The sequence below is a fragment of the Plectropomus leopardus genome, chromosome 14 (genome assembly GCF_008729295.1).
Source record: "Plectropomus leopardus isolate mb chromosome 14, YSFRI_Pleo_2.0, whole genome shotgun sequence".
NCBI classification, from domain to species: domain Eukaryota; kingdom Metazoa; phylum Chordata; class Actinopteri; order Perciformes; family Serranidae; genus Plectropomus; species Plectropomus leopardus.
In genome coordinates, this window is record NC_056476.1 from 9,588,875 (window position 1) to 9,608,931 (window position 20,057).

Here is a 20,057-nt window from a genome sequence, read left to right on the forward strand (position 1 = left end):
ACTAAATAGTCCTTTTCCTCTCTTGCTGTTGTCCTCGCTCACACCGCAAGCATTTTTAAACCCCTTAACAGACATTGTAACCGCATGGTAGACATTTTTTGCAATCAAATTGCTTCACAAAAAACCATGGCAAAACCAGATATAATTTTATACAGATGTTTTTATATAATGCATTTTAGTAGTTTGATTATACTGTCAATCTATTCAGTTCTATTTTTATTATATTAAAATGTATATTTGTTTTTTATACCATACATTTTAAAAAGATTTTGTTACTAGATTAATTATTATATGTTTTTATTTTTATACTTTTTTTATTTTATTAAGTTAATTTATTTTCATTTTTTATTCTATAAAACTGACAATTTGTTGTTTTGGGGGGTTTTTTTTTTTACCATAAGTTCTATACAGATTTTTTTTTCAGTAGATTAATTTTTAATTCCATCTATTTATTTTTTCTGATTTATTTTATATGTTTATTGTATGGCGTTACTTTTATTTTCAGATTTTTATTATATTACACTGACTTTGCAGTTTTACAATGCATTATACTAGAAACTTTTTTTTCTAAATAAATTGATGCATTTTTTAAAAACATATTCTACGGTCTGTAATTGCAAAGCTATTTCTTAGTGGGACTGTTAAAGTGTTAAGTCTGGTAATATTACATGTATGCCAGAGTGAGTGTTAAACATAATTCAAAAGGGGTCCGGATTTTTGGGAGGGTTGTGCACATCCAGGAGCTGTGAACTCCTTCAGCTCCACTCTCACTTCCTCTCACAGACAATGGAGCCAGGGTTAGAGGTGAAGGAATGAAAGTGAAGGAACCACCAGGAATCACTCAAGGTTAACTCGGCAGATTGAATGACCCCTCTGGGACAAATACGACTTAGAGCTACACACAAGTACAAACAATGGCAGGTCATTTGGCACTAATCGACTAGTGTGCTCTCAGATCACTTCACAATAGCAGGAAAGAGAAGAAAAGGGCCTTTTTTTTCATCTTAGGTTCAGATGCTGATTATCTGCTACCTGCACTGAACTTTTGGTCACATGACAACATGACATTGTTTTGTCTTTTTTAGAAACAGTTATGGGTGGGCGACATATCCTCGATGTATCGCAGCTTGTTTGACGTGGGATGTGTAAAATGTCTATATCCCGAACATTGAGCAGAAACTGTCACATCATTTTTTTAAGGCGTAAACAGGTTATTTATTTACAGGTTGTTTATTTATTTACTTATTTTGTATGTATTTATTTATTTTATTTTTAAGATTATTTAGGGGGATTTTTTTTTAATGACTGGACAGCTACAGATTGACAAGAAATGTGGGAATGACACACAGCAAAGGGCCACTGGCTGAGGATTAAATTACACACAATAGGCCAAATATTTAAATAAAACCCATCACTATTAACCACTGATTGTTTCCAGAGCCTTCATGCTCACCCTAAATGCCCTAAATGCCTCATTCAAACAGCATGGTTGTCAACTTTGAAAACTGGAAGTCGTAAAAACAATTTGTAAGGCAGTGAACCCTTCTGGCAGGAAGTAATAGTAAATGAAACCATGTTACAAATTTTGGCAGATGCTCGACACTAGGATTTGAAGTGAAGAAAGGACACTTTGAACCACAGAATGTAATAAATAACGTTAAATATTTAAAAGCTGCTGCCTTCTGCTAACATCTGCTGCACATAATTACAGGATATTAAGCATTAAAACTCCAGCAAAAACAGAAAAAAATGCTCTACAGTACAGAAAAACAATCTACTTTTGTTAGTGGACTTTCTGTTTGGAAATTAGGCATTTTTTTTACAGGCCTATTAAGTAAAATCATAGGTTGTGTTTTTAATATGATGTATTGATCTAATAAAATGGACTTTGGACCTCAACTTTTAAACAAACAGACCTGATGTTCTTCAAGTGATCAGGAAAAAATAAGGCGCTGAGGGCAATGTTAAAAGATTTTGGTACAAAAATTAACAGAAAAGTTGCATACAGGGTGATTTCAGGAGAAGGCAAGTGGCATCTCCAAAGCTGGGAAATTCAGCTAATGTGGAGGTGCCAAAAGTGGCAGTTCCTTGAATGGCCACTTGAGTCTGGCTCCAAAACATGTTAAAATGCCCGACTGTTCAGCAGAAATATACATGTTTACAGCCCAGTGCAAAAAACAGTTTTGATCTCAACAGCTAATTGCAACGGTCGAAATGCAGAACTCGAGCTTCAAGGCTATCACATGCAGTTGCTTAATTACGAGCAAAAAATCCCGGCTGGGGATGCTTGTTACATTCTCTTTGGGATTGATTGCCATATATATTGTTCTTTGCAATTCTCTCATAATGTATTGATAAAATATGCAATTATAAATATGAGTTTTCCTATTATGTTCTCTTCATACAGGAGATGTGTTAGATTGTTGTATTTCAATGGAAAAATTCCAATGATAGTAAACGTTTTAGTTTTTAAATTGCCTCCATTTTTTCTCCCCATTAAAACCTCATGGTGTATTGACTACCAACCCCACAATGGTGATGGTTGTCACACATGTAGAAGATATATTTGACAGTCGATATCTTTTAAAACTGTATAAGCCTGAGAATAAAGTCGCTCCATAGCCTCCCACTATACATTAAAAGGGAATCTATTTACCTCTTGAAACCTGGATCCACATCAGTTTTCTTGTGCTGCATTCAGACACCTTTCATCAGCATTTAAACCTCTGAAATGTGAGAAAAGTGGTTTGATTTCTTTCAAAAACAATCAGCAACTCAGCATGAAATGTCCTGAAAATTGAAAAAATAAATAAATACAAAAAATCAGTAAAAGGTGACAATAAATGACCTGCAAAGTAGCTATAAAATATAATGGGTTTTTTCCCATTTCCTGTTTTTGTTCTTTTTAAAAAAAAAAAAATCCAGACATTTTTCTTATAACTTTTTAATATCTTATTGCTTATGGCTCATTTCTTGTTAAGTTGCTCATTGGCTTCTTTGCATGTTTATTTTTTTAAGAAATCCAAATCGCTCAGGCTTTAAAGGTTTAATAAGAATACAGAGGTATTCCAATTAAAGTGTTAAAGTATAAAGTGTGACAGTTGACCCCATTCTCCCCTACATTTGCTCTCAACTCAAACTTTCCACATTTCCGACAGCCCCTGAAGGCATCATGAAGTTGCATGTGCAGCCTTAAACTCGCAGCTCATTTCTATCTAATAACACTGACATCTTGAGGCTGTTGTAATCCTCCATACCTCCTCCCTCCCTCTCTCTCTCTGCAGAGCAGAAAAGCAGCTGAGCTTGATCTGACTTGTCCTCCCCGCTGCTGGAAGTGTTTTCTAGCTCCTCGAAACTTATTTGGGTGCTGTACTCACGCTGTGATATGGCCGTTTCTGTTTCTCTCCAGTGTCTGGGGCTCATCATGCTGGCAGCGATCCTCCTGCAGACCATCGCGGTTGCCGTCAGTTTCCTGTACTTCAACAAAGTCCTGAACACGGTGAGATACGCGTTAGTCTATGTCTTCATCTAACAAATAATCACAGTATCAGACTTAATGCCATCCATCTGGTTTAAGGGAAATTTGATGAAAAGATATTTTTTCTTACAACACAGAGCTTCACAGTGATCTATCTTCAGATTAACAGGGATACAAGCAACACGGTTTTCAGAGTCTCCACAGGAATTTAGGAGTGTGACATTTAGTATTTACTCACTAATTACCAAAGTAACCCAGATATTGATAAGCAACTAATAAAGCAGTACATGAAGGTCTTGTAAAATCTTATCAGTGGTCATGCCATAAAATGGTCGTTATCAACTGTAATGACCTACCACCTTCTATTCCTTGAGTTAAAACATTACAGGATTCATATTTTAGTTATTTTGGTGATATGAGGTAAAAAGTCCCAGTTTTGCAAGAATTTCTGCAATTTCAATGCTGAACAATGAGAGGGGTGAAAGTTGAGAGAGTAGATAACACAAAACAATGGCAGGAAATGAGGCTAGTTAGGACTCAAGAGGTTGTGACACCCAAAAAGCTACATATTTCGGGTTTTGAGCAGACTTAATGACAAGCAGAATTTTTTTTGGTGTTGAGCTCTGATTGGCTGAATCGCAGTAAATTGTGCTCATCATGTGCACACATCTGACCAGTTAATTTAGCATGGCTAATTCTGCCTGTAGATCTACTGTTTATTTTGCTTGATAACCAAGAGGCTATACAACTCTGACAAAGAATATTTTTGAAAATTCTAATCAAAAGCAAACGAAAGGTTAAGGTCTCAGCTATAAATAAATGTTTAAACTAAATTTAACTAAAGTTAAGTTGGTCATTTGTGCCAACCAGCCCCATCAGCAGGGTTGGTTGGCACAATGTTAACATGCTGTAGTAACAAACAAATAAATAAAGCAACCAGCTGAAACAATTTGAACATTTAATTCAAATAAGAACTTTTAATATATCTGCCCATTTTTAGAACTACACATTCTTAAGCGATTTATCAGTAGGAATGAATTGTTTTGTTTGCCCATTCAAAACTATTAATGACCATTCAAAATAATTTTTTTTTTATTTTTTATTCTAGTCAACAAAGTTTCGCTCTTTAAGAGGATGTAGTTAAGTTGCAGTTAAGTTTTACTTTCACTGCACCTGCCGTTCTGCTGCTCTGTCTGTGCCCCACAGTACGCTCTGTGCTCCGACAGTGTTGTGCAATCAATAACCAAAAGGTACATATATTCATATAGTGCTCTTAATGACCGGTCTAGAGTGGGAAACTACGGATTATGTTATGCAGTTACGATCATTCATCACAGACTTTCAAATCTTAGATCAAAATGTAGCTGATTCCTATTTTTGTTAACCTGTATTTTTGCATACCACATATCTAAAGCAGTTTTGTAATACGTTTAGTCTATAGGCCACTTTTTTACAACTTTTTACAATCCACGAAAATGAATGTCACACTCATCAAAAAAGTGAGTGACTTTCAGGTGTTTTGCCAGTAGATGAGCTTTTTGTTTCTGTGACCTTCAAAGGACCAGAAAATAGCTGGGTGCCAACCCAACCCCAGTCCCACCAAGTCGTAATAATGATTACGTGTCGCAGACAAACGCCGTATGACATTATGTTTTCCATGGCTATAAAAAGCTAAAAAAGATTTTTTTCACTGTGGCTCACTGCTTTACAAAAATCATTACAGAGCACAGCTTGCTGTTTGTGGATACTTACCTTTGTGTGTGTGTGGTATGCTGAAGGAGCTGTAACTTCAGGTATTTTTGTTAGAAAAGATTTCTGCACTTATATCTTTAGGTATATTAGACCCTTTTCAGAGCATAAATGAATTAACAGTGCACAAATAGGTCAAAGTAACCAATCCCTTTCTAATCACTGGCAATATTCAACACACCTGTTCACAACCCATAGAAGCTCCACGTCTTGGGAATTGTAGTTTTGAAGTACTAAATGGAGTACTCTGAGGCATACAAATGGAATCCATATAGGTTATAAAGTACAAAAAGGGGTGGAAAAAAGTGAGTACAAAAAATATACATGCATCTTGTAATAGTTCAAATTCCATTACATAGTAAATTGGCTTGCTAGTCAGCACTTGTAAATTTGAGCGACATTTTGCAGGTGAAGTCCAAGGGGGCCCTGGGCCTTTGTAATTGTGATGTTTTTTTGAGGGACTTTTTTTTTTTTGTAGATTTGTGTCTCTTTGTGGCTGTTTTGTTTCTTTTGGTATCTATTTGTTGTCATTGTGTTTCTTTTTGTGTGTCTTTGTAGTTGTTTTGTGTCTTTTTGCTGTCTTTCTGTGTTCCTTGTCATCACTTTTAAGGCTTTCTAGTCAGTATGTATAAATTTGAGTGACAGTGTGCAGGTGAAGGCCAGGGGAGGCCCTGACACTGTGGGACTTGGGCCTTAGCCCGGGATGCCCGTTTGTTAATCCATCGATGTTAATAGGAAGGTTTGTGCCTGATACTGGATATAAACAGGAGTTTTCCATGTGTCGTGGCACTGAGCAAAACTGCCACGTGGATAATTCCCATCTTTTAGAGAAGTTAAAGAGTCAGTTTGGGACCTGCCTTAATGTTGGCCTGCACCAGCTTATTGTGGAAATAAGGACCTTTTCAATAGACAAAGAGGAGAGGGGAGGGGATTTTTGAAATGCTGGGATGATACTTCACCAGAGGCTAAAATAGGCTAGTTTTGTAAAAGGCTTTAGGTCTGAGGGGCATAAGTGGTCATGGAGAAGACCGAGTAGCTTTTTTTCTTGTTAACACACTTTTTTGGGGGGATAGTTCATAGCAGCAGCAGACATTTTTGACTTGTAATAGGAAAAGCACAGGTGTATTAATAACATTAACAATGGCTGCATTCCACTCAGAGGGGGGCCTATTGTGGGTGCTGACTCACTGGATCTTACAGTGACATTTAATGGAGCTTAGACATCGTTAATGTTATTAATTTCACCTGGACTTTTCGTACTATCATTAGTCAAAATGTCTGATGGGGAAAATGTCTATTAGTCAGGAAACTGATTAATTTTCAAGCAAAAATGCCAAATATTCACTATTTTTGTATCTTGTCATAGATAAACTAATTGTCGATTAATCAAGAAAATAATCAAAAGTTTAATCGATAACGAAAATAATTGTTGGTTGCACTGTTTTTCTTTTTTGCTGACAGATGCAGGAGAGTTTCTCCCGCAGTAGCGTGTCCTGTCTGATTAATGCAAATCTGCATTATGAGGTTGAAAATTCAGCAGAGGACAAGAAGAACGACCCCTGCTGGCAAGTCACGCAACAGCTCCACTACCACATAGAGAAGGTTTTTTTTTTTTTAATTTATCTTTTATTTAACCTCAATTTTAGGTCCTTGATTGCAAAACTACTATGGGGTGAGAAAGTTCTTTTCATTATGTTTAGGATACTTTTTACTGGTACATCCACACAGTTCTGTCCACAATGTTGTGGCATTTTCAGGAATTAGACTTGGAAATTCTTTGTAGATTACATGCAGTTACTGCATGTTACTACTGCACCATTGACTGATGGAAAAAAACTCTGCATCTTCAAAATAACAGCAACTCACCCAAAGGGGAATACTGCTATGACAGGTCAACAGATGACATATTTGTTGACCCAGCGGGAGAAATGAATGATTTGGGGGGGGGGGCAAGGTCCTTAGTGATTTACTGAATTCTGCTTATTTAGATCTAAATATACATAAAAGGCTATAAATATCTGAGAAGGTCAAGACACTTGATCTCTTTTTCTTTCTGTCTCTCTGGGTGTTTTTCTTTCAGACGATGGCGGACAAATTCCAGAAGGAGATATCATCTGCTATGAGACGTGAGAACAAGGCCGCCATTGACTGTCAGTTACCACTAATAGGGTTAACAGATGTATTTTCCCACTAAAACTGTCCTGTGTGTTTCTTATGCGTCTGTGGTTTCACAGATAAGCTGACAGGAGTGCTGCCTTTCCTGAACCCTGGGGTCCGAGGGGTCCCTCTTCCTAAAGTTGCTGCCCATGTGACCGGTGTCATCTCGTCTACGGAGCCTCCAACCACAGATGGTGAGGGTCCGTTCATGTAGTATGTGGGTAAAATATCCAGTATGTACACAAACACAGGACTTGTGATTTTCACAACACGTACTTAAAGCGCTTGCACACCTGCAAGGCCAGAGGTGAGGAATGTGCTTCAAGGCTTCCCAGGCTGCGCTCAGATTCAGTAGCATCTTCATACCTTTATGTTTGTTAGGACTTGCAGATGTGCAGCCGCTTTATCCTCGTCCTATAGCTACCTTTGTGACCAGTCAATGTCCCAATTACTCTTTGTACAGATATTAAATAAGCACATACAGTATTTTCAGACAATAGTAGTTTATATTTTCATGATTACTTTTATGGTATTTTTACCTTTATTTGGCAATAGACAGACATGTGTGATGGACCACTCGACCACAAAAACACGCCTAGTTTTAATCTTTTGTACTTAAAATTAAAAAAAAAAGTTTTTGAAGCTTCTAAGTTTAAGCTTTTGAAAAGTGTTAAAAAATACTCATTAAAACTGGGTCATATGATAGTGATATGATATGTTATGAATAACCCCATTTATACGAGTATGTGACAAATAGAGCTTTGAATTTAAAAAAAAAATAGTGCAATCTGTGTTTTCCCCTCAAACCAGTGTCCTCAGGGAAGTCTGTGGGAAGAAGGCGTTGTGGGGACTATGTAATAGTGTCTTTTTTGATAATACCACTGGGGGACGCCAAAGTCAATTTCTTGCTAAATCTTTTGCCTTAAAGGAAAAGTCTGGAAATGTTCTATATTTTCTTCTGATAAATAAACTCCTTGAAATGACCAAAACCAGCAATAAACTGATCCTGGTAACAAGTATTGTTCATGTAGCCTGATATAAGCTATTCCTGCGTAACAAAGGCTTCCGTCATTGTCCAAAAACTATTAAAAACACATCAGTGGGCCACACTGCGTCACTAGGGACATGTTTTTTCATTTTACAATAAGTCATTTTTGGGTGGATCCTGCACACATGTCAATACTCATTAGAGCACCAAATGTTTATCAATCCGCAGCCGGAAAATAGTGCCCAGCTGTTTGACCAAAGCATTGTGTTTTTTTAATGAAAGTTTAGAGTTATAATGTGGTTTTTATAGTTTTGTGTCTGTAATTGGAACAAATGTGCTAACAGAACAGAGAAGTTGAGAGTTGTTAAGAAGGCTGGGTTTCATCTGTTCCTGCCTTCTTTCAAAATGTGGGTGTTGTCACTGAACTTAAAAAAGTCGCTTCTCTATAAACACATCTGTAAGCATTATTTACACAATGAGAATTTCACTAATGTTTGTGTCGTACTTGAATAGCGGTGACTGGTTTCACTCAATAACACACCACTCTATAAATCTCAAACATATTTGCATCAAAGTGAATGGCTTTTATCGCTGTGTGTTTATGTGTTTTTAGGCCCGCGGAGGAGCAGGGGTTATCTGGGAGAGAGAATCAGAGCGTGGGAGGGCCAGAGAGGTCTGTCCTTCCTGCAGAACATGGAGCTGAAGGGCGGAGAGCTGCTAGTGCCCAGAGCGGGCCTCTACTACATCTATGGGCAGACCTACTTCAGACTGCCCTCCACGGGGGAGACGGACGGGGAGGCAAAGGAGGAGGGAGCAGAGCTAGTTCAGTATATCTACAAGAAGGTTAGGCTCTGTGCACACTACTAATCAGCTGACATAAAACTGTATTGGCTCCTAGCAACTGCTACCACAGCAATAGGCTGTAATTGAGCGTAATATCAGGCTGGACAGAGTGAATTAAAATCAGTATATTGTCGTCAAACTCCCAGTAACAGATCTGGGCTTTGAAGCCAAGTCTGCATAGTAGCCAAATGTGGAATTACAACTTCCAGGTCCAGCATGTGGTGAAGTGGGGCCCAATTATTTTTTTTTTTAATTTGATTGATTTTTTTGAGCATCACAACCCCTGCAAGTGTGAAATAAAAACAAAAATTGTATTTACCTGTATTTACAAAATTTCTACCAGAAGTTGATCTATATACATGTCGCTGTGGATTGGGTAACACCTCCTACATCCACCAAATGAGAGAAAACGTACCTCAAAGCCCGTTCTGACACCGTTTCGAGGTAATATGAAGTTAGACCTGAAAGAAAGCAAAACATAGCATGTCACTTTTACAGTACATATCACTTAAAGTACTTTTTATGCATTCATAAAGATAATTATTTTTAATTATCAAACCTCAAATTTCAAAGGGTCCATGAATGCACCAAATGCAAGTTATACAGCCATTCATTTCAGACAGTATCAGAATGCTTGTTAATCAATTCTAAATGTCAATATTATGTATATAATGATGCTCTGTTTATGAAAGTTTTCATCTTGTGATATGGCCACCAGATGAGTTCCTACACGGTGCCCATCCTGCTGATGAAATCGTCCCGCAGTGCCTGCTGGCCTCGGGGTCCGGAGCCTGGTCTCTTCTCCCTGCATCAGGCCGGCACTGCCTTCCTGCAGCCTGCTGACCGCCTCTTTATCACCGTCAGCAATGCCAGCGCCATGGAGATGGATGGAAGGGCAAGTTACTTTGGGGCTTTCCTCGTAGGCTAAAGACAGGAAACCTTCCACACAGAAGTGTCCGAGACTGGGATGACTTGATATAGACATCAAAAGAAGTGAGCCCTTATGTCAGGAGTTTGCTTGATAATATGAGCAGCGGCCTGAAGGTACAGTGAGAGGAAGGATGAACTCTGAGGAGTGCAAAGGACTTCTTCTGGATCACAGAGCTGGACAGATATGATGAAATGGAGCTGCAACAGCAGACTCTTAGTGAAGGAGAAAGACTGTGCATTTACTCCAGCAGTGACACAGGTTATTCATTCGGTTGTAAAGGCCAGTAAACAGAATGTACCCTATGACAGAGTAAGCATGGATCGTGTGGTGCATTCAGAGCATTTGGAGCAGTACAATAGCTGCAGATTTATTGTGCTCTCGTGTGAATGACTTCTATTGAGAACAGGTTTTGCCTGCAGGTCGAACAGTCAATAGTTGAGCTGTCATCTGCAGGAAATGACTGTGCTGTTGAACACATGACACTTAACGGGTCTTTTATGAAACTTAAGTATGAAAAATGCCACACAAGATTTTATGTTTAGTATTATGAGTGAAACTTCCTTTTTGTTTACAGTACTTGCGGTTGATTTTCCTCTTTATGCAATGTGTTAAATGAATGTGTGGCGTGACACAGATCATGATGCCCTGCAGCCACTAAGAGAAACACGCACGCAGGTTGTCCAAAGGTGTCAGTCTCATAATGAAGAAATAAATACTTTCAAAGACCTTTTCAACATAATTTTATATCAAATTTAAGACTTATTTTTTGAAAAAAAAAATGTTTTTCTTATTGAAGCATTGCAGGTAAGTATTGAAGTTAAGTAGAATATATGTGGTCTGATGCAGATGTAGGTTTTATATAGGGAAGATTGTTATTTTTTAGCTTCTCAAGGGGGACATGACAGAAAAAGTTTCAGAACCGCTGGGTCTACATTTTGCCAACTGTAAGAGCATGTATAAACTTAACAGACAGTTTAAGGTTCAGTAGTACACTTCAGGATTTGTAACATCAGAAATATGGACTTTAACGCAGGACAGCCTAACTTCTTTTGGAAAAATAAATTTCAAGAGTGATACATGAAATTATATTAAATGTCTGCGGCAATTGAGACCTCAAAAATTTAAATGTAATACTTTTTGAAGGTTCAGTGTGAAGGCTTAAGGGGCATCTATTGACGGAGTTGTATATAGTATTATAACTATGTTTTCATTAGGTTATAATCACCTAAAATCATGAATCATTGTGTTTGTGTTACCTTAGAAGTAGAGCTTGTTTAAGGCATGCCCTCCTCCATAACGGGCAAATCAAACACAGGCTCGAGATAGGGCCATTTGCATTTTCGCCTCGGCCACCGCAGTCCTCAATGCTAGATGCCAATAAATCCTACATACTGGGCCTTTGCTAAATTCTAATGCGTAATTTTAATATATACATGTATAATGTATGGTAATAGAGGTGAGGTAAAAATTCAACCTGAACTGGTTTTATATTTTTTCTCATCCTTACTCTTCAATTACTGGGAAGTGAGAGTGATCCATCAGAGCTAACAATGGATCTCGATTTTCTTGACATACACAATTTTCCAGGTTCTTACTAGCTAGTGCAAAAAGGGGAAAACATACTAAGGATGTCTGTATGTAATAGACACTTTTTTAGACTTATTCAAGATCATTTTAACCAGATTTACGATAGATTCTTTTGACGTCTTTTTCAAGCATCACAGTTAAGTACAAAGATTAACTTATTACATTTTGACAAAAAAAATACGGAAAAGTGTAAAAAGCAAAAATGGCAGTATTAGATTCAATCGTAGGTTTAAAAATTTTGAACATAAGAAATTGGACTATAACACAGAAGAGCTCAACTCGTTTAAGAAATTAAAAGATGGTTTAAATGATGATTTTTTTGTGGGAAGTAAGACTTCACAATTTTAATTTAAGACTATTTAGTGACTTCAAACTTGTAAAATTGAATTTAAGACAATTTAATATTTTTCAATTTTGAGACCTTCAGACACCCTGCTATTAGCCTTAATGGCCATAATCTCAGTGACAGTTATGGTAAATGATGTGTTGAGCAACTGTCTGCAAAACGAAACTTGAGTCCCCTCCACACAAAAAGACACCAAACTGAAAAAGTAAAAAACTATCATTTAATTCATGTTGTATTACATGTTTCCATATTATGGCAGTGAATGTTTCAGCAATAATAAGTCACTCCTCAAACAAGAGTTTTAACATAAAAAAAACATTACCAAAAACTAATCAGGGTTCAAGTAATGCCCAAAAGAAATACATTTTGAACATAAACGCAAGCAGGAAGATAGATCATATTACTGAAATCCACCTGCTACTTCCTGGTATGAGTTGAGAACATAGGTGTTTGTTTGGTCAGCCTGAGTCCTCCCACTCTCCTTCAGTCTTTTTTTTTTTTTTTTGGTCACCGCGACTGGACTGACAAACATGTTGCAGTTACAGCTGAGACAGTAGACACAAACACAGACGACACACAGCCTCTCGAGTTATAGGAGGGCTTCAAGGTGCTTTAACCAAAAAACACACACAGAAAAGACAGTGGTACCAAATCTGAAACACTTGGTATCAAAAATAGTCTCTGAGTTGGTCACTAATCAGTCAGGACACTACAACTGGGGGGAGAAAATGCACACGCAAAGGATATTTTGTCTTGTTAATGACAACCTATGGCTTCAGTTTATCTAAACACACGCACAGTCATGTACAATCCCATAATCAAACTGTAACGGCATTTTATTTTAGAAGACAGTCAGTTATAGTCTATAGAAATGGCAAAACTGTAAACAACTGCGTATGTGCACGAGAGCTGGGAGGCTCCTTGTTGGTGCTCCTATTGCTATGATTTTTGTTGTAATTTGGCCAATCAATCAGACTAAGTGCTTACAGCCCACCATCCGCCTCCCCACTGACATTACAGTAAATCTCAGCAGGCGCGCACACGCACACACACGCACACACACAAACAAAAACACACACACACACTTTCATGTACAGAAACCGTGGAGCCAGCCAAGTGCTCTGACATTATCTCGCTGCCTGTACAATGCCTGCATCAGTCAAGTTCATTAAGACAAATTCAGAATCAGCCGACAGTACTTGGATCGAGTGAGTTAATGAGATTGAAAAAAGGCATAAAGTCTTGTGTGGGACTTAACTTAGATTAGTCACAAGATTCATTCACAATTAAGGTGTAAGCACATACAAGGTTAGTAAGGGTCGTCCTGATGCCAAATATGCATTTGTTAAACATACACGGAACAACACTCAAACATGGAAAATGCTGACAGTAGGGCTGGGTATCGTTGAAAAAAATTATAATGAAAGTACCTTTAAGTTGATACTGATACCAATAAGGTTCTTCATTCAATACTTATGTGAATAGCGTGGCAAGTTTATGGTAAAACGTGTTAGTCTGGGCTTTTATTTGGCACCCGACATAACATCTCTCTTTATCGCCTTCAAAACAGCTCTACTGTCCACCAAAATTGTTAGACATTTCTATTTTGTTGAATGTAGCAGTGATGTCTGGTGACCAAAGAAACTGAAGCTCCTGCTGCTTCCAAATGTGACCTTTCCACCATGGGACTGTTGTGAGTCCTCCCCGCTGCACACACTCAGGGCTAACTGTTAGCATCACACTGCTTTTGATCAAGGCTGGGCTTCCAACACATTTATTTTTTTGATGGTGGACTGTTAGGAGCACTATTGGAATATATATACCGTTTGGTTGATTATAGCACACCTGGGGCAGAGACGGTGTCGCACAATGTCAGTTGCACTGAAAGTGAAACTCTGCTGGGTTTAAAAGTCTGCTTTAACTTAAAAAATGAAGCTTCTCTCATCCATCAATGTGATCAGATCTGCTCTGAATGGATCAGCAGATCTATTATCCATTCCACAGCTGACAAACTGCAGCGGAGAGCTCTACCTGTGCTGCGTCCACTGACCTGCAAAAACCTCAGATTTCAGAGAGGGGACACAGAACAATACAAAGGGACACACAGGCATTCAAAAGATGCCCCTCCAAAAAACAAGTTATTTTGGTCACCGTCTTAAATGTATAGATTACCGACACCCAGCCCTATGTGACAAGTGACTGAGATATGACGCTGCTGCTTTTGTTATCATTATGCACCAAAAATCACACACTGAAATCTATAATTGTGCGCACACACTAACAAACAGAAAACCTGGTATGGGTTCCTATTGCCTCTTACAGTATGTCTGTGGTCTATGAACAAAAAGCACCTCTGGAGTAAAGAACAGCCTTGGAACCGAGTATAAGAGTTTAACTACAGACAGGCAACAACACACACCGGCACACAGGCACAAAACAGGAGGCTTTGGCACACCCATGCTAGTCTTACTACTCAGCATTTTCCAACACAGAAGAAGAGCAGGTTACAGAACAGGACAGACCCATAGCTGCCTTAGATTTGCCTCCCCTCTGGAAGGGGGGAGGTACAGGTTGTCTGACAGACACAATAATCAGCTGTCACATTCAGTCAGCATCGAGCTGTTTGTTTTGGAGTCCCAGCCTCTCATCCAATCAGCAGCTCCAGGCTGTCCTCATAGTTGGGGTCTTGTGGGGGACTGGGGGACAGGAAGGCCGTGGTTACAGGGGTCCCCGTGGCTGTGGCGACGTTGAGAAGGGTGTTAGCACGGATGCTGGTGGTTGCTGGGTTGCGGAGTGCCGCGGCTGCCGTGATGCTGGTGAGGTTGATACCGAGCGTGAGCCGCGTCTGTTCCAGGGCTTTTTCCGGCACGGCAAAGGCCTCAAGCTTCTTCTCCCCGTTGGCCATGTAGGAGTTCTGACAACCTCGACAGATACAATCCAAGCATGCCTGAGAAAGGTAAAAAAAAAAAAAAAAAAAGTTAAAATACTTGTCTCTTTACATCACTCCAGTGTCAAATGTCTGATGTAGCTCCAACTTTAACAATGAAGTCAGCACTGAATAATCTCACAGCATAGTTGTGCTTTAATTAATTGGTAATCAATTTAGATATGTATCTTTTAAAAAAAAAAATTTCGGTCAAGATTTAAACCCAAATTTGGAAATACAGCGACATTATTATTATTCAGCCGGTTTTCTGATTATTGCTGGCTTCAAACAACTGGCGGGTGTCCAACCAATCATGGCAAGGCAGAAATAAAAAAAAAGACATGCAAATACATCTGTACCTTAATATTAAAGCTTTTAGACAGGACAGTCAATTAAAACCGTAATCCTACAAATTAAATTTTGCATATTTGATATCATTTATTTTGGTCTAATATATATTTTTATATATGTGATTTGTTGTTTTTTTGTATTTATTTAAATGCATATTGATTTATACATTGTATATATATATATATCTTTTTCTGTTTTGTTTTTTTTTATTTGTTTCTTATTTGAATATCTTACAAGAAATCAACAGTTTAAGAAAGTTTAAAAAAAAATTTAAGTTCAATAAATGCATGTTTCCAAAATCAGTAAATAATCATTTTAAATAATTTTAATCTCAATATTGCCCACAATAACCATTATTATGATTTCTGCCATAATCAGACCACTCTAATAATAATAAATATATAAAGTAATATATATTCTTATCAAAGATTAAAAAAACCCAACAAATTTACACCTAATCCCATAATGATCCCACTACACTTCTGAAGTGTGACTAAAAGGACACATTTACCTTGCAGTTTGTAAAATCAATGAAAATTTACCATAAAAAATTCCACAAATGCAATAGTCTTATTCTTACCTTGCGGTTTGAGTAGCAGGGACAGCGCTGCCCCCTGCAGGTCAGCACAGATGGATTCTGGGTAGCCCTGCCACACTTGCAGCCCTTCTTCTCCACTGGTTTCTTATACGGAGGGCGAACAGGTGCCGGGGGCACAAGGCAGCCAGACATCAACCGCTGGTCTTTGCTTGTGTCCTTGGTCTTGGACCCTCCACTGCTGCGGGCCTTCGCATGGGGCTTCTTAGGGCCCGGATCAACATGCTTTCTGGCACCTTTGTTGTGATTTGGTGCGGGGCGACTGGGCTTGGGGGCTGCCCCGTTAGGAAGGGATGAGTATGTGTGTGCTGGTACAGTTAAGGAGGGCGTAGGTGGTTGTATGTGAAGTGTCTGAGGGGGGTTTGGAGTGTGTATATGTGAGGAGGGGCCCTGTAGGATGGAGGCGATAGGGAGGGGTTTCACCTTTTCCCTGTCACTCTCTGAACGAGAACGTTTCCGTTTAAGGCGGACCGGCGGGGGCTTGGAGGTTGGAGGAGGATCGAAGGAGGATGTGTGTATGTGAGCACCATGACTTGCCACTGTGTTAGTCCTGTCTGTTTGAATCTGTGTGTAGTTGTGAGCTGCATCCAGCTGTAGGTACATCTGAGCGTGTGCTCTGTCCGTGGTGATGTGTGCGTGAGTGTGTATTCGTTCTGGCTGTGAATGTGGAGAATCTCGACCGGGCTGAAGGGGATCCAAAGTCTGTAACACCTCCTCCACACTTAGGAGCAACACCTCCCCCTCCTCCAGCTCCCTGCTGCTAGATTCCCCATCCCTGAGTGAGCACACAGTGCCTGGAGTTGGGGCTAAAGGTCCAGTGGTCAGACTCAGTTCCAGACCACCACAACCAGTATTGGACACAGACAGGCCTGCCTGTGGCTGCTCCTCTACCAGCTCGCATACTTCCAGCTCTGGAGAAGAGGGATCCAGGTCCTCCAGCACTTCTCCATTGCATTCCTGTGGTCCATTGGAACAGGGAGGGTCAGAGGACGAGCTCTGGGGCACAGCTGAGAGCTCGGTAGGAACAGGTGGTGCCTCTGTGGGGGTGAGGGATTCAGGGGCAGATGGATTCACATCTTCCTGTGCTAGACTTGGGTCTTCTGTCTCCATCTCCTCTTCATGTGACATCAGCACTTCATCAAGCAAGGCCATAATCTCTGGGGACCCTCCTACATGGCTGCTGATTGACTGCAGCAACGGTGAATGAGTTACGTAGAGACAAAGCTTCCTGTAGCACTGCACCAGCAAAGAGAGCTGTTTGTTTTCCTGGAAGCAGGAGTAGTCCCTACAGCGGCTGCACGACGGCCTTATCTGCATCTTCTGGCCTTTACAGCCCAAGCAGACATAATGCTGACACTCTGCATGTGTTGGGGAAATGGGATCCTGGAGCAGTTTACCTGAAACAATAACAAGAGAGCTGCTAATCCATCTGTTTATCCATTTTTTCCAATTATGTGCAGCAACTATGGTACAATCAACAAGCCAGACAAAGTCATTTGAAGTCATTTCTATTCACTGTCATGCCTCAATAGAAACAGTTGTAATAACCATTTGAAATGATTAATCTGCCAATTATTTTCTTCATTAACTGATCACAATTTCCCAGAGCCTAGGTTGACATTTTTAATAATAGCTTGTTTGTATCACCAGCAGTGCAAAATAATTTTCCCTTAACTGACTAATCAATTTGTCACACAAATCTGTAAATACCAACTGATGCATAGCATAGACACCAATCAATTTAATACCAATATCATGATTTGTGATTAATCTAGAATTTGAATTGTTTCTATATCTTAAATATTGTTATTTCATACTCTTGTTTTCTGAACTAATCCATCCAAGTTTATTAACCCCTTGTAACCTGGATCAACATCAGGTTTCTTGTGCAGTGTTGAGATGCTATTCATAAGCTATTAAACCCCTGAAAACTGATTAAATTGGTTTGATTTCTTTTACAAAAAAACATTAAGGAAAAAGGCATTAAAATAAACAAAGGTAACTCCAGTCATTATGTTCACATTACTGATTTTTACAACTTACATGACCCAACCTGTAGTTCTGATTAAACACTGCATGCAAGCACAAATAATCGCGCCAAAAACACCATTACATAATCATCACAGGGCAGAAATATTGTCATATATCATTCTGTCAATAGTGCCCACATTTAAATACAAGCTGTGCCGCTGTTGATACTTCACTAGCTAAGCGGAGTGAGTAAATGCAGCATGAATAGGAAACACATGGCTCTGCAGCAGACACAACAACAGAGGAGTCATCTGTCTTGACAAGAGGACAGATGACTCGGGCTCAGCCTCGGTTGCTAAGGAGACCACGGTTGTGAGCACGACAAATCGTGTCAACTGCTGCGAGCACACGCACGCCCCCGGACACTTCACTCAATATGAATAGTAAGGTTATGAAATACCGATTCGTTTTAGTGAGCTGAAACTAACTGGTGTCACAAAAACGATTATCATTTTGCAGTGAGGTGACACAAAACAACGTTAGAACGAGTGATTTGCAATTATATTATATAGAAAATTTCAGGATACTTACCACAGACGAGGCATGCAAGGGACTCTCTGAAGAAGGGCAGTAGCGTGTACATGTCTGCGAAGCTGTGAGGCTGCCGCGGGTCACACTGCAGCACGGCCCGGCTGGCGGACACGTACAGAGCGGTTGCATTCACGGGGTTCATAGCGGTGTGCTCCGCAGCTTCGGGGAAAAACGGCCCGGGAAAAAATCCAGCCACTCGCTGCGACGGAGCTAATGATAGCCAAGTCTCAGGGCGGTTGTAGGAAATATAAACTGGCCTGGCTGAGCAACAATCAGTCACTCCAGTGTGTCAATGCAGGCACATGAATTAATAATAGACACAATAACAGACAACGAACATGCTGAAGCGGGTATAACAGAACGCGCACAACGTTAGCTCGGCGGGCGGCTAGCTAGAGTTAGCATCACCGGTTCGTAGTAGTCACCAAAATGATCAGATCACAATTTAAACTTTTGTTAATCAGGACCAATTAGACCCTGTGTTATGAGTACTCACATTATCCCTAACGCCGCCTATCAGCTAGCGATGAATCAAATAATCAAACCATCCATCATCAAAAGGTTAGCATTGTGTAGCTAGCGTTAGCTTACGCCATCAGCGTAACGTTTTAAACGAGAGATGGTCGATGCTAGCCATAGAGCCCATTTAATATCCAATACCGTCACCTTGTCGATGCCTAATTGAACGACGAGTTGCTCCTCAGACTGCACATTTGTTTGGTTAGCAGCTAGCTAACATATTCCAGGCGCGCACTTGATGTAAACAAAGCTAACCAGCTCGCGTTAGCGTGGCTAGCCAAATTAGCTAGCGAAAATTCAACCGTATCACTAACCCCCCTCAGGCCGCCTTATGCCTCGCGCGTAGGAGGGAAATGCACGCTATAAGCTGAAATCCTGCGATTCTGATACGTTTTGCTGTAATACTTGGCGAGCAGCGACCGGAACATAGCTAACTATCCGTTTTACAAATGCATCAATCATTCGATTTTCCACTTTTCCTCGCATCAAACCCTCTCGACAGGCATGATCATCACGCGAGACTTCTTCTAGTTACCCTGGTTACCGTAGTGTACGACGGGTTCGCGTTCTACTCTGAACACACCACGCGCCTTCTCCTCATTGACTTTCTACCGACACAACAACTAGCAAATTAAAAATAGCAATTAAATCAGTGTTTAAAGAGGAGGGTGAGAAAAGTGTCTGACTTAATTAAAATAATAAAAGCATTATCATCAGCTTAAATCTCTAAATCAGCACTGGAGTTTATACTTCTGGAGACCAAAACTGAGGGTTTAAATTCTCATCAACAAAATCTGTACCGCTGAATATCCAATTGTGTGGCTGCAACTATTATAAAGAAAATAAAAAGTGCATAGGGTTAAATTCATGTTTAATGGTGCAAAATATGCGACATGTGTTTGCACCACCATTTTTGTTCTCTGTTCACTGGATTGTCTCTGTCCATCCTATGCATTTACAGTATTATTATAGAATAGGTTTTAAAGGCAAAGTTTGTACAGTATTGTTTTCTCATAGTTAGGTAT

The 20,057-nt window shown here is 39.5% G+C and overlaps 2 protein-coding genes across 2 annotated transcripts; one reads left to right on the plus strand and one right to left on the minus strand.

The window, feature by feature from the left end:
• The first annotated feature begins 3,214 nt into the window (after positions 1 to 3,214).
• On the plus strand, positions 3,215 to 10,872 carry LOC121953865 (tumor necrosis factor ligand superfamily member 10-like). The gene is made up of 6 exons (XM_042501114.1): positions 3,215 to 3,499; positions 6,689 to 6,829; positions 7,308 to 7,353; positions 7,462 to 7,578; positions 8,986 to 9,215; positions 9,934 to 10,872. The coding sequence occupies exons 1-6, from the start codon at positions 3,386 to 3,388 to the stop codon at positions 10,141 to 10,143; spliced, it is 858 nt and encodes a 285-aa protein (XP_042357048.1). The 5' UTR covers positions 3,215 to 3,385; the 3' UTR covers positions 10,144 to 10,872.
• Positions 10,873 to 12,285: 1,413 nt separating this feature from the next.
• LOC121953860 (E3 ubiquitin-protein ligase MSL2-like) lies at positions 12,286 to 19,519 on the minus strand. The gene is made up of 3 exons (XM_042501109.1): positions 18,514 to 19,519; positions 15,937 to 17,348; positions 12,286 to 15,026 (listed from the first exon to the last, which is right to left on the minus strand). The coding sequence occupies exons 1-3, from the start codon at positions 18,653 to 18,655 to the stop codon at positions 14,724 to 14,726; spliced, it is 1,857 nt and encodes a 618-aa protein (XP_042357043.1). The 5' UTR covers positions 18,656 to 19,519; the 3' UTR covers positions 12,286 to 14,723.
• Positions 19,520 to 20,057: the final 538 nt, after the last annotated feature.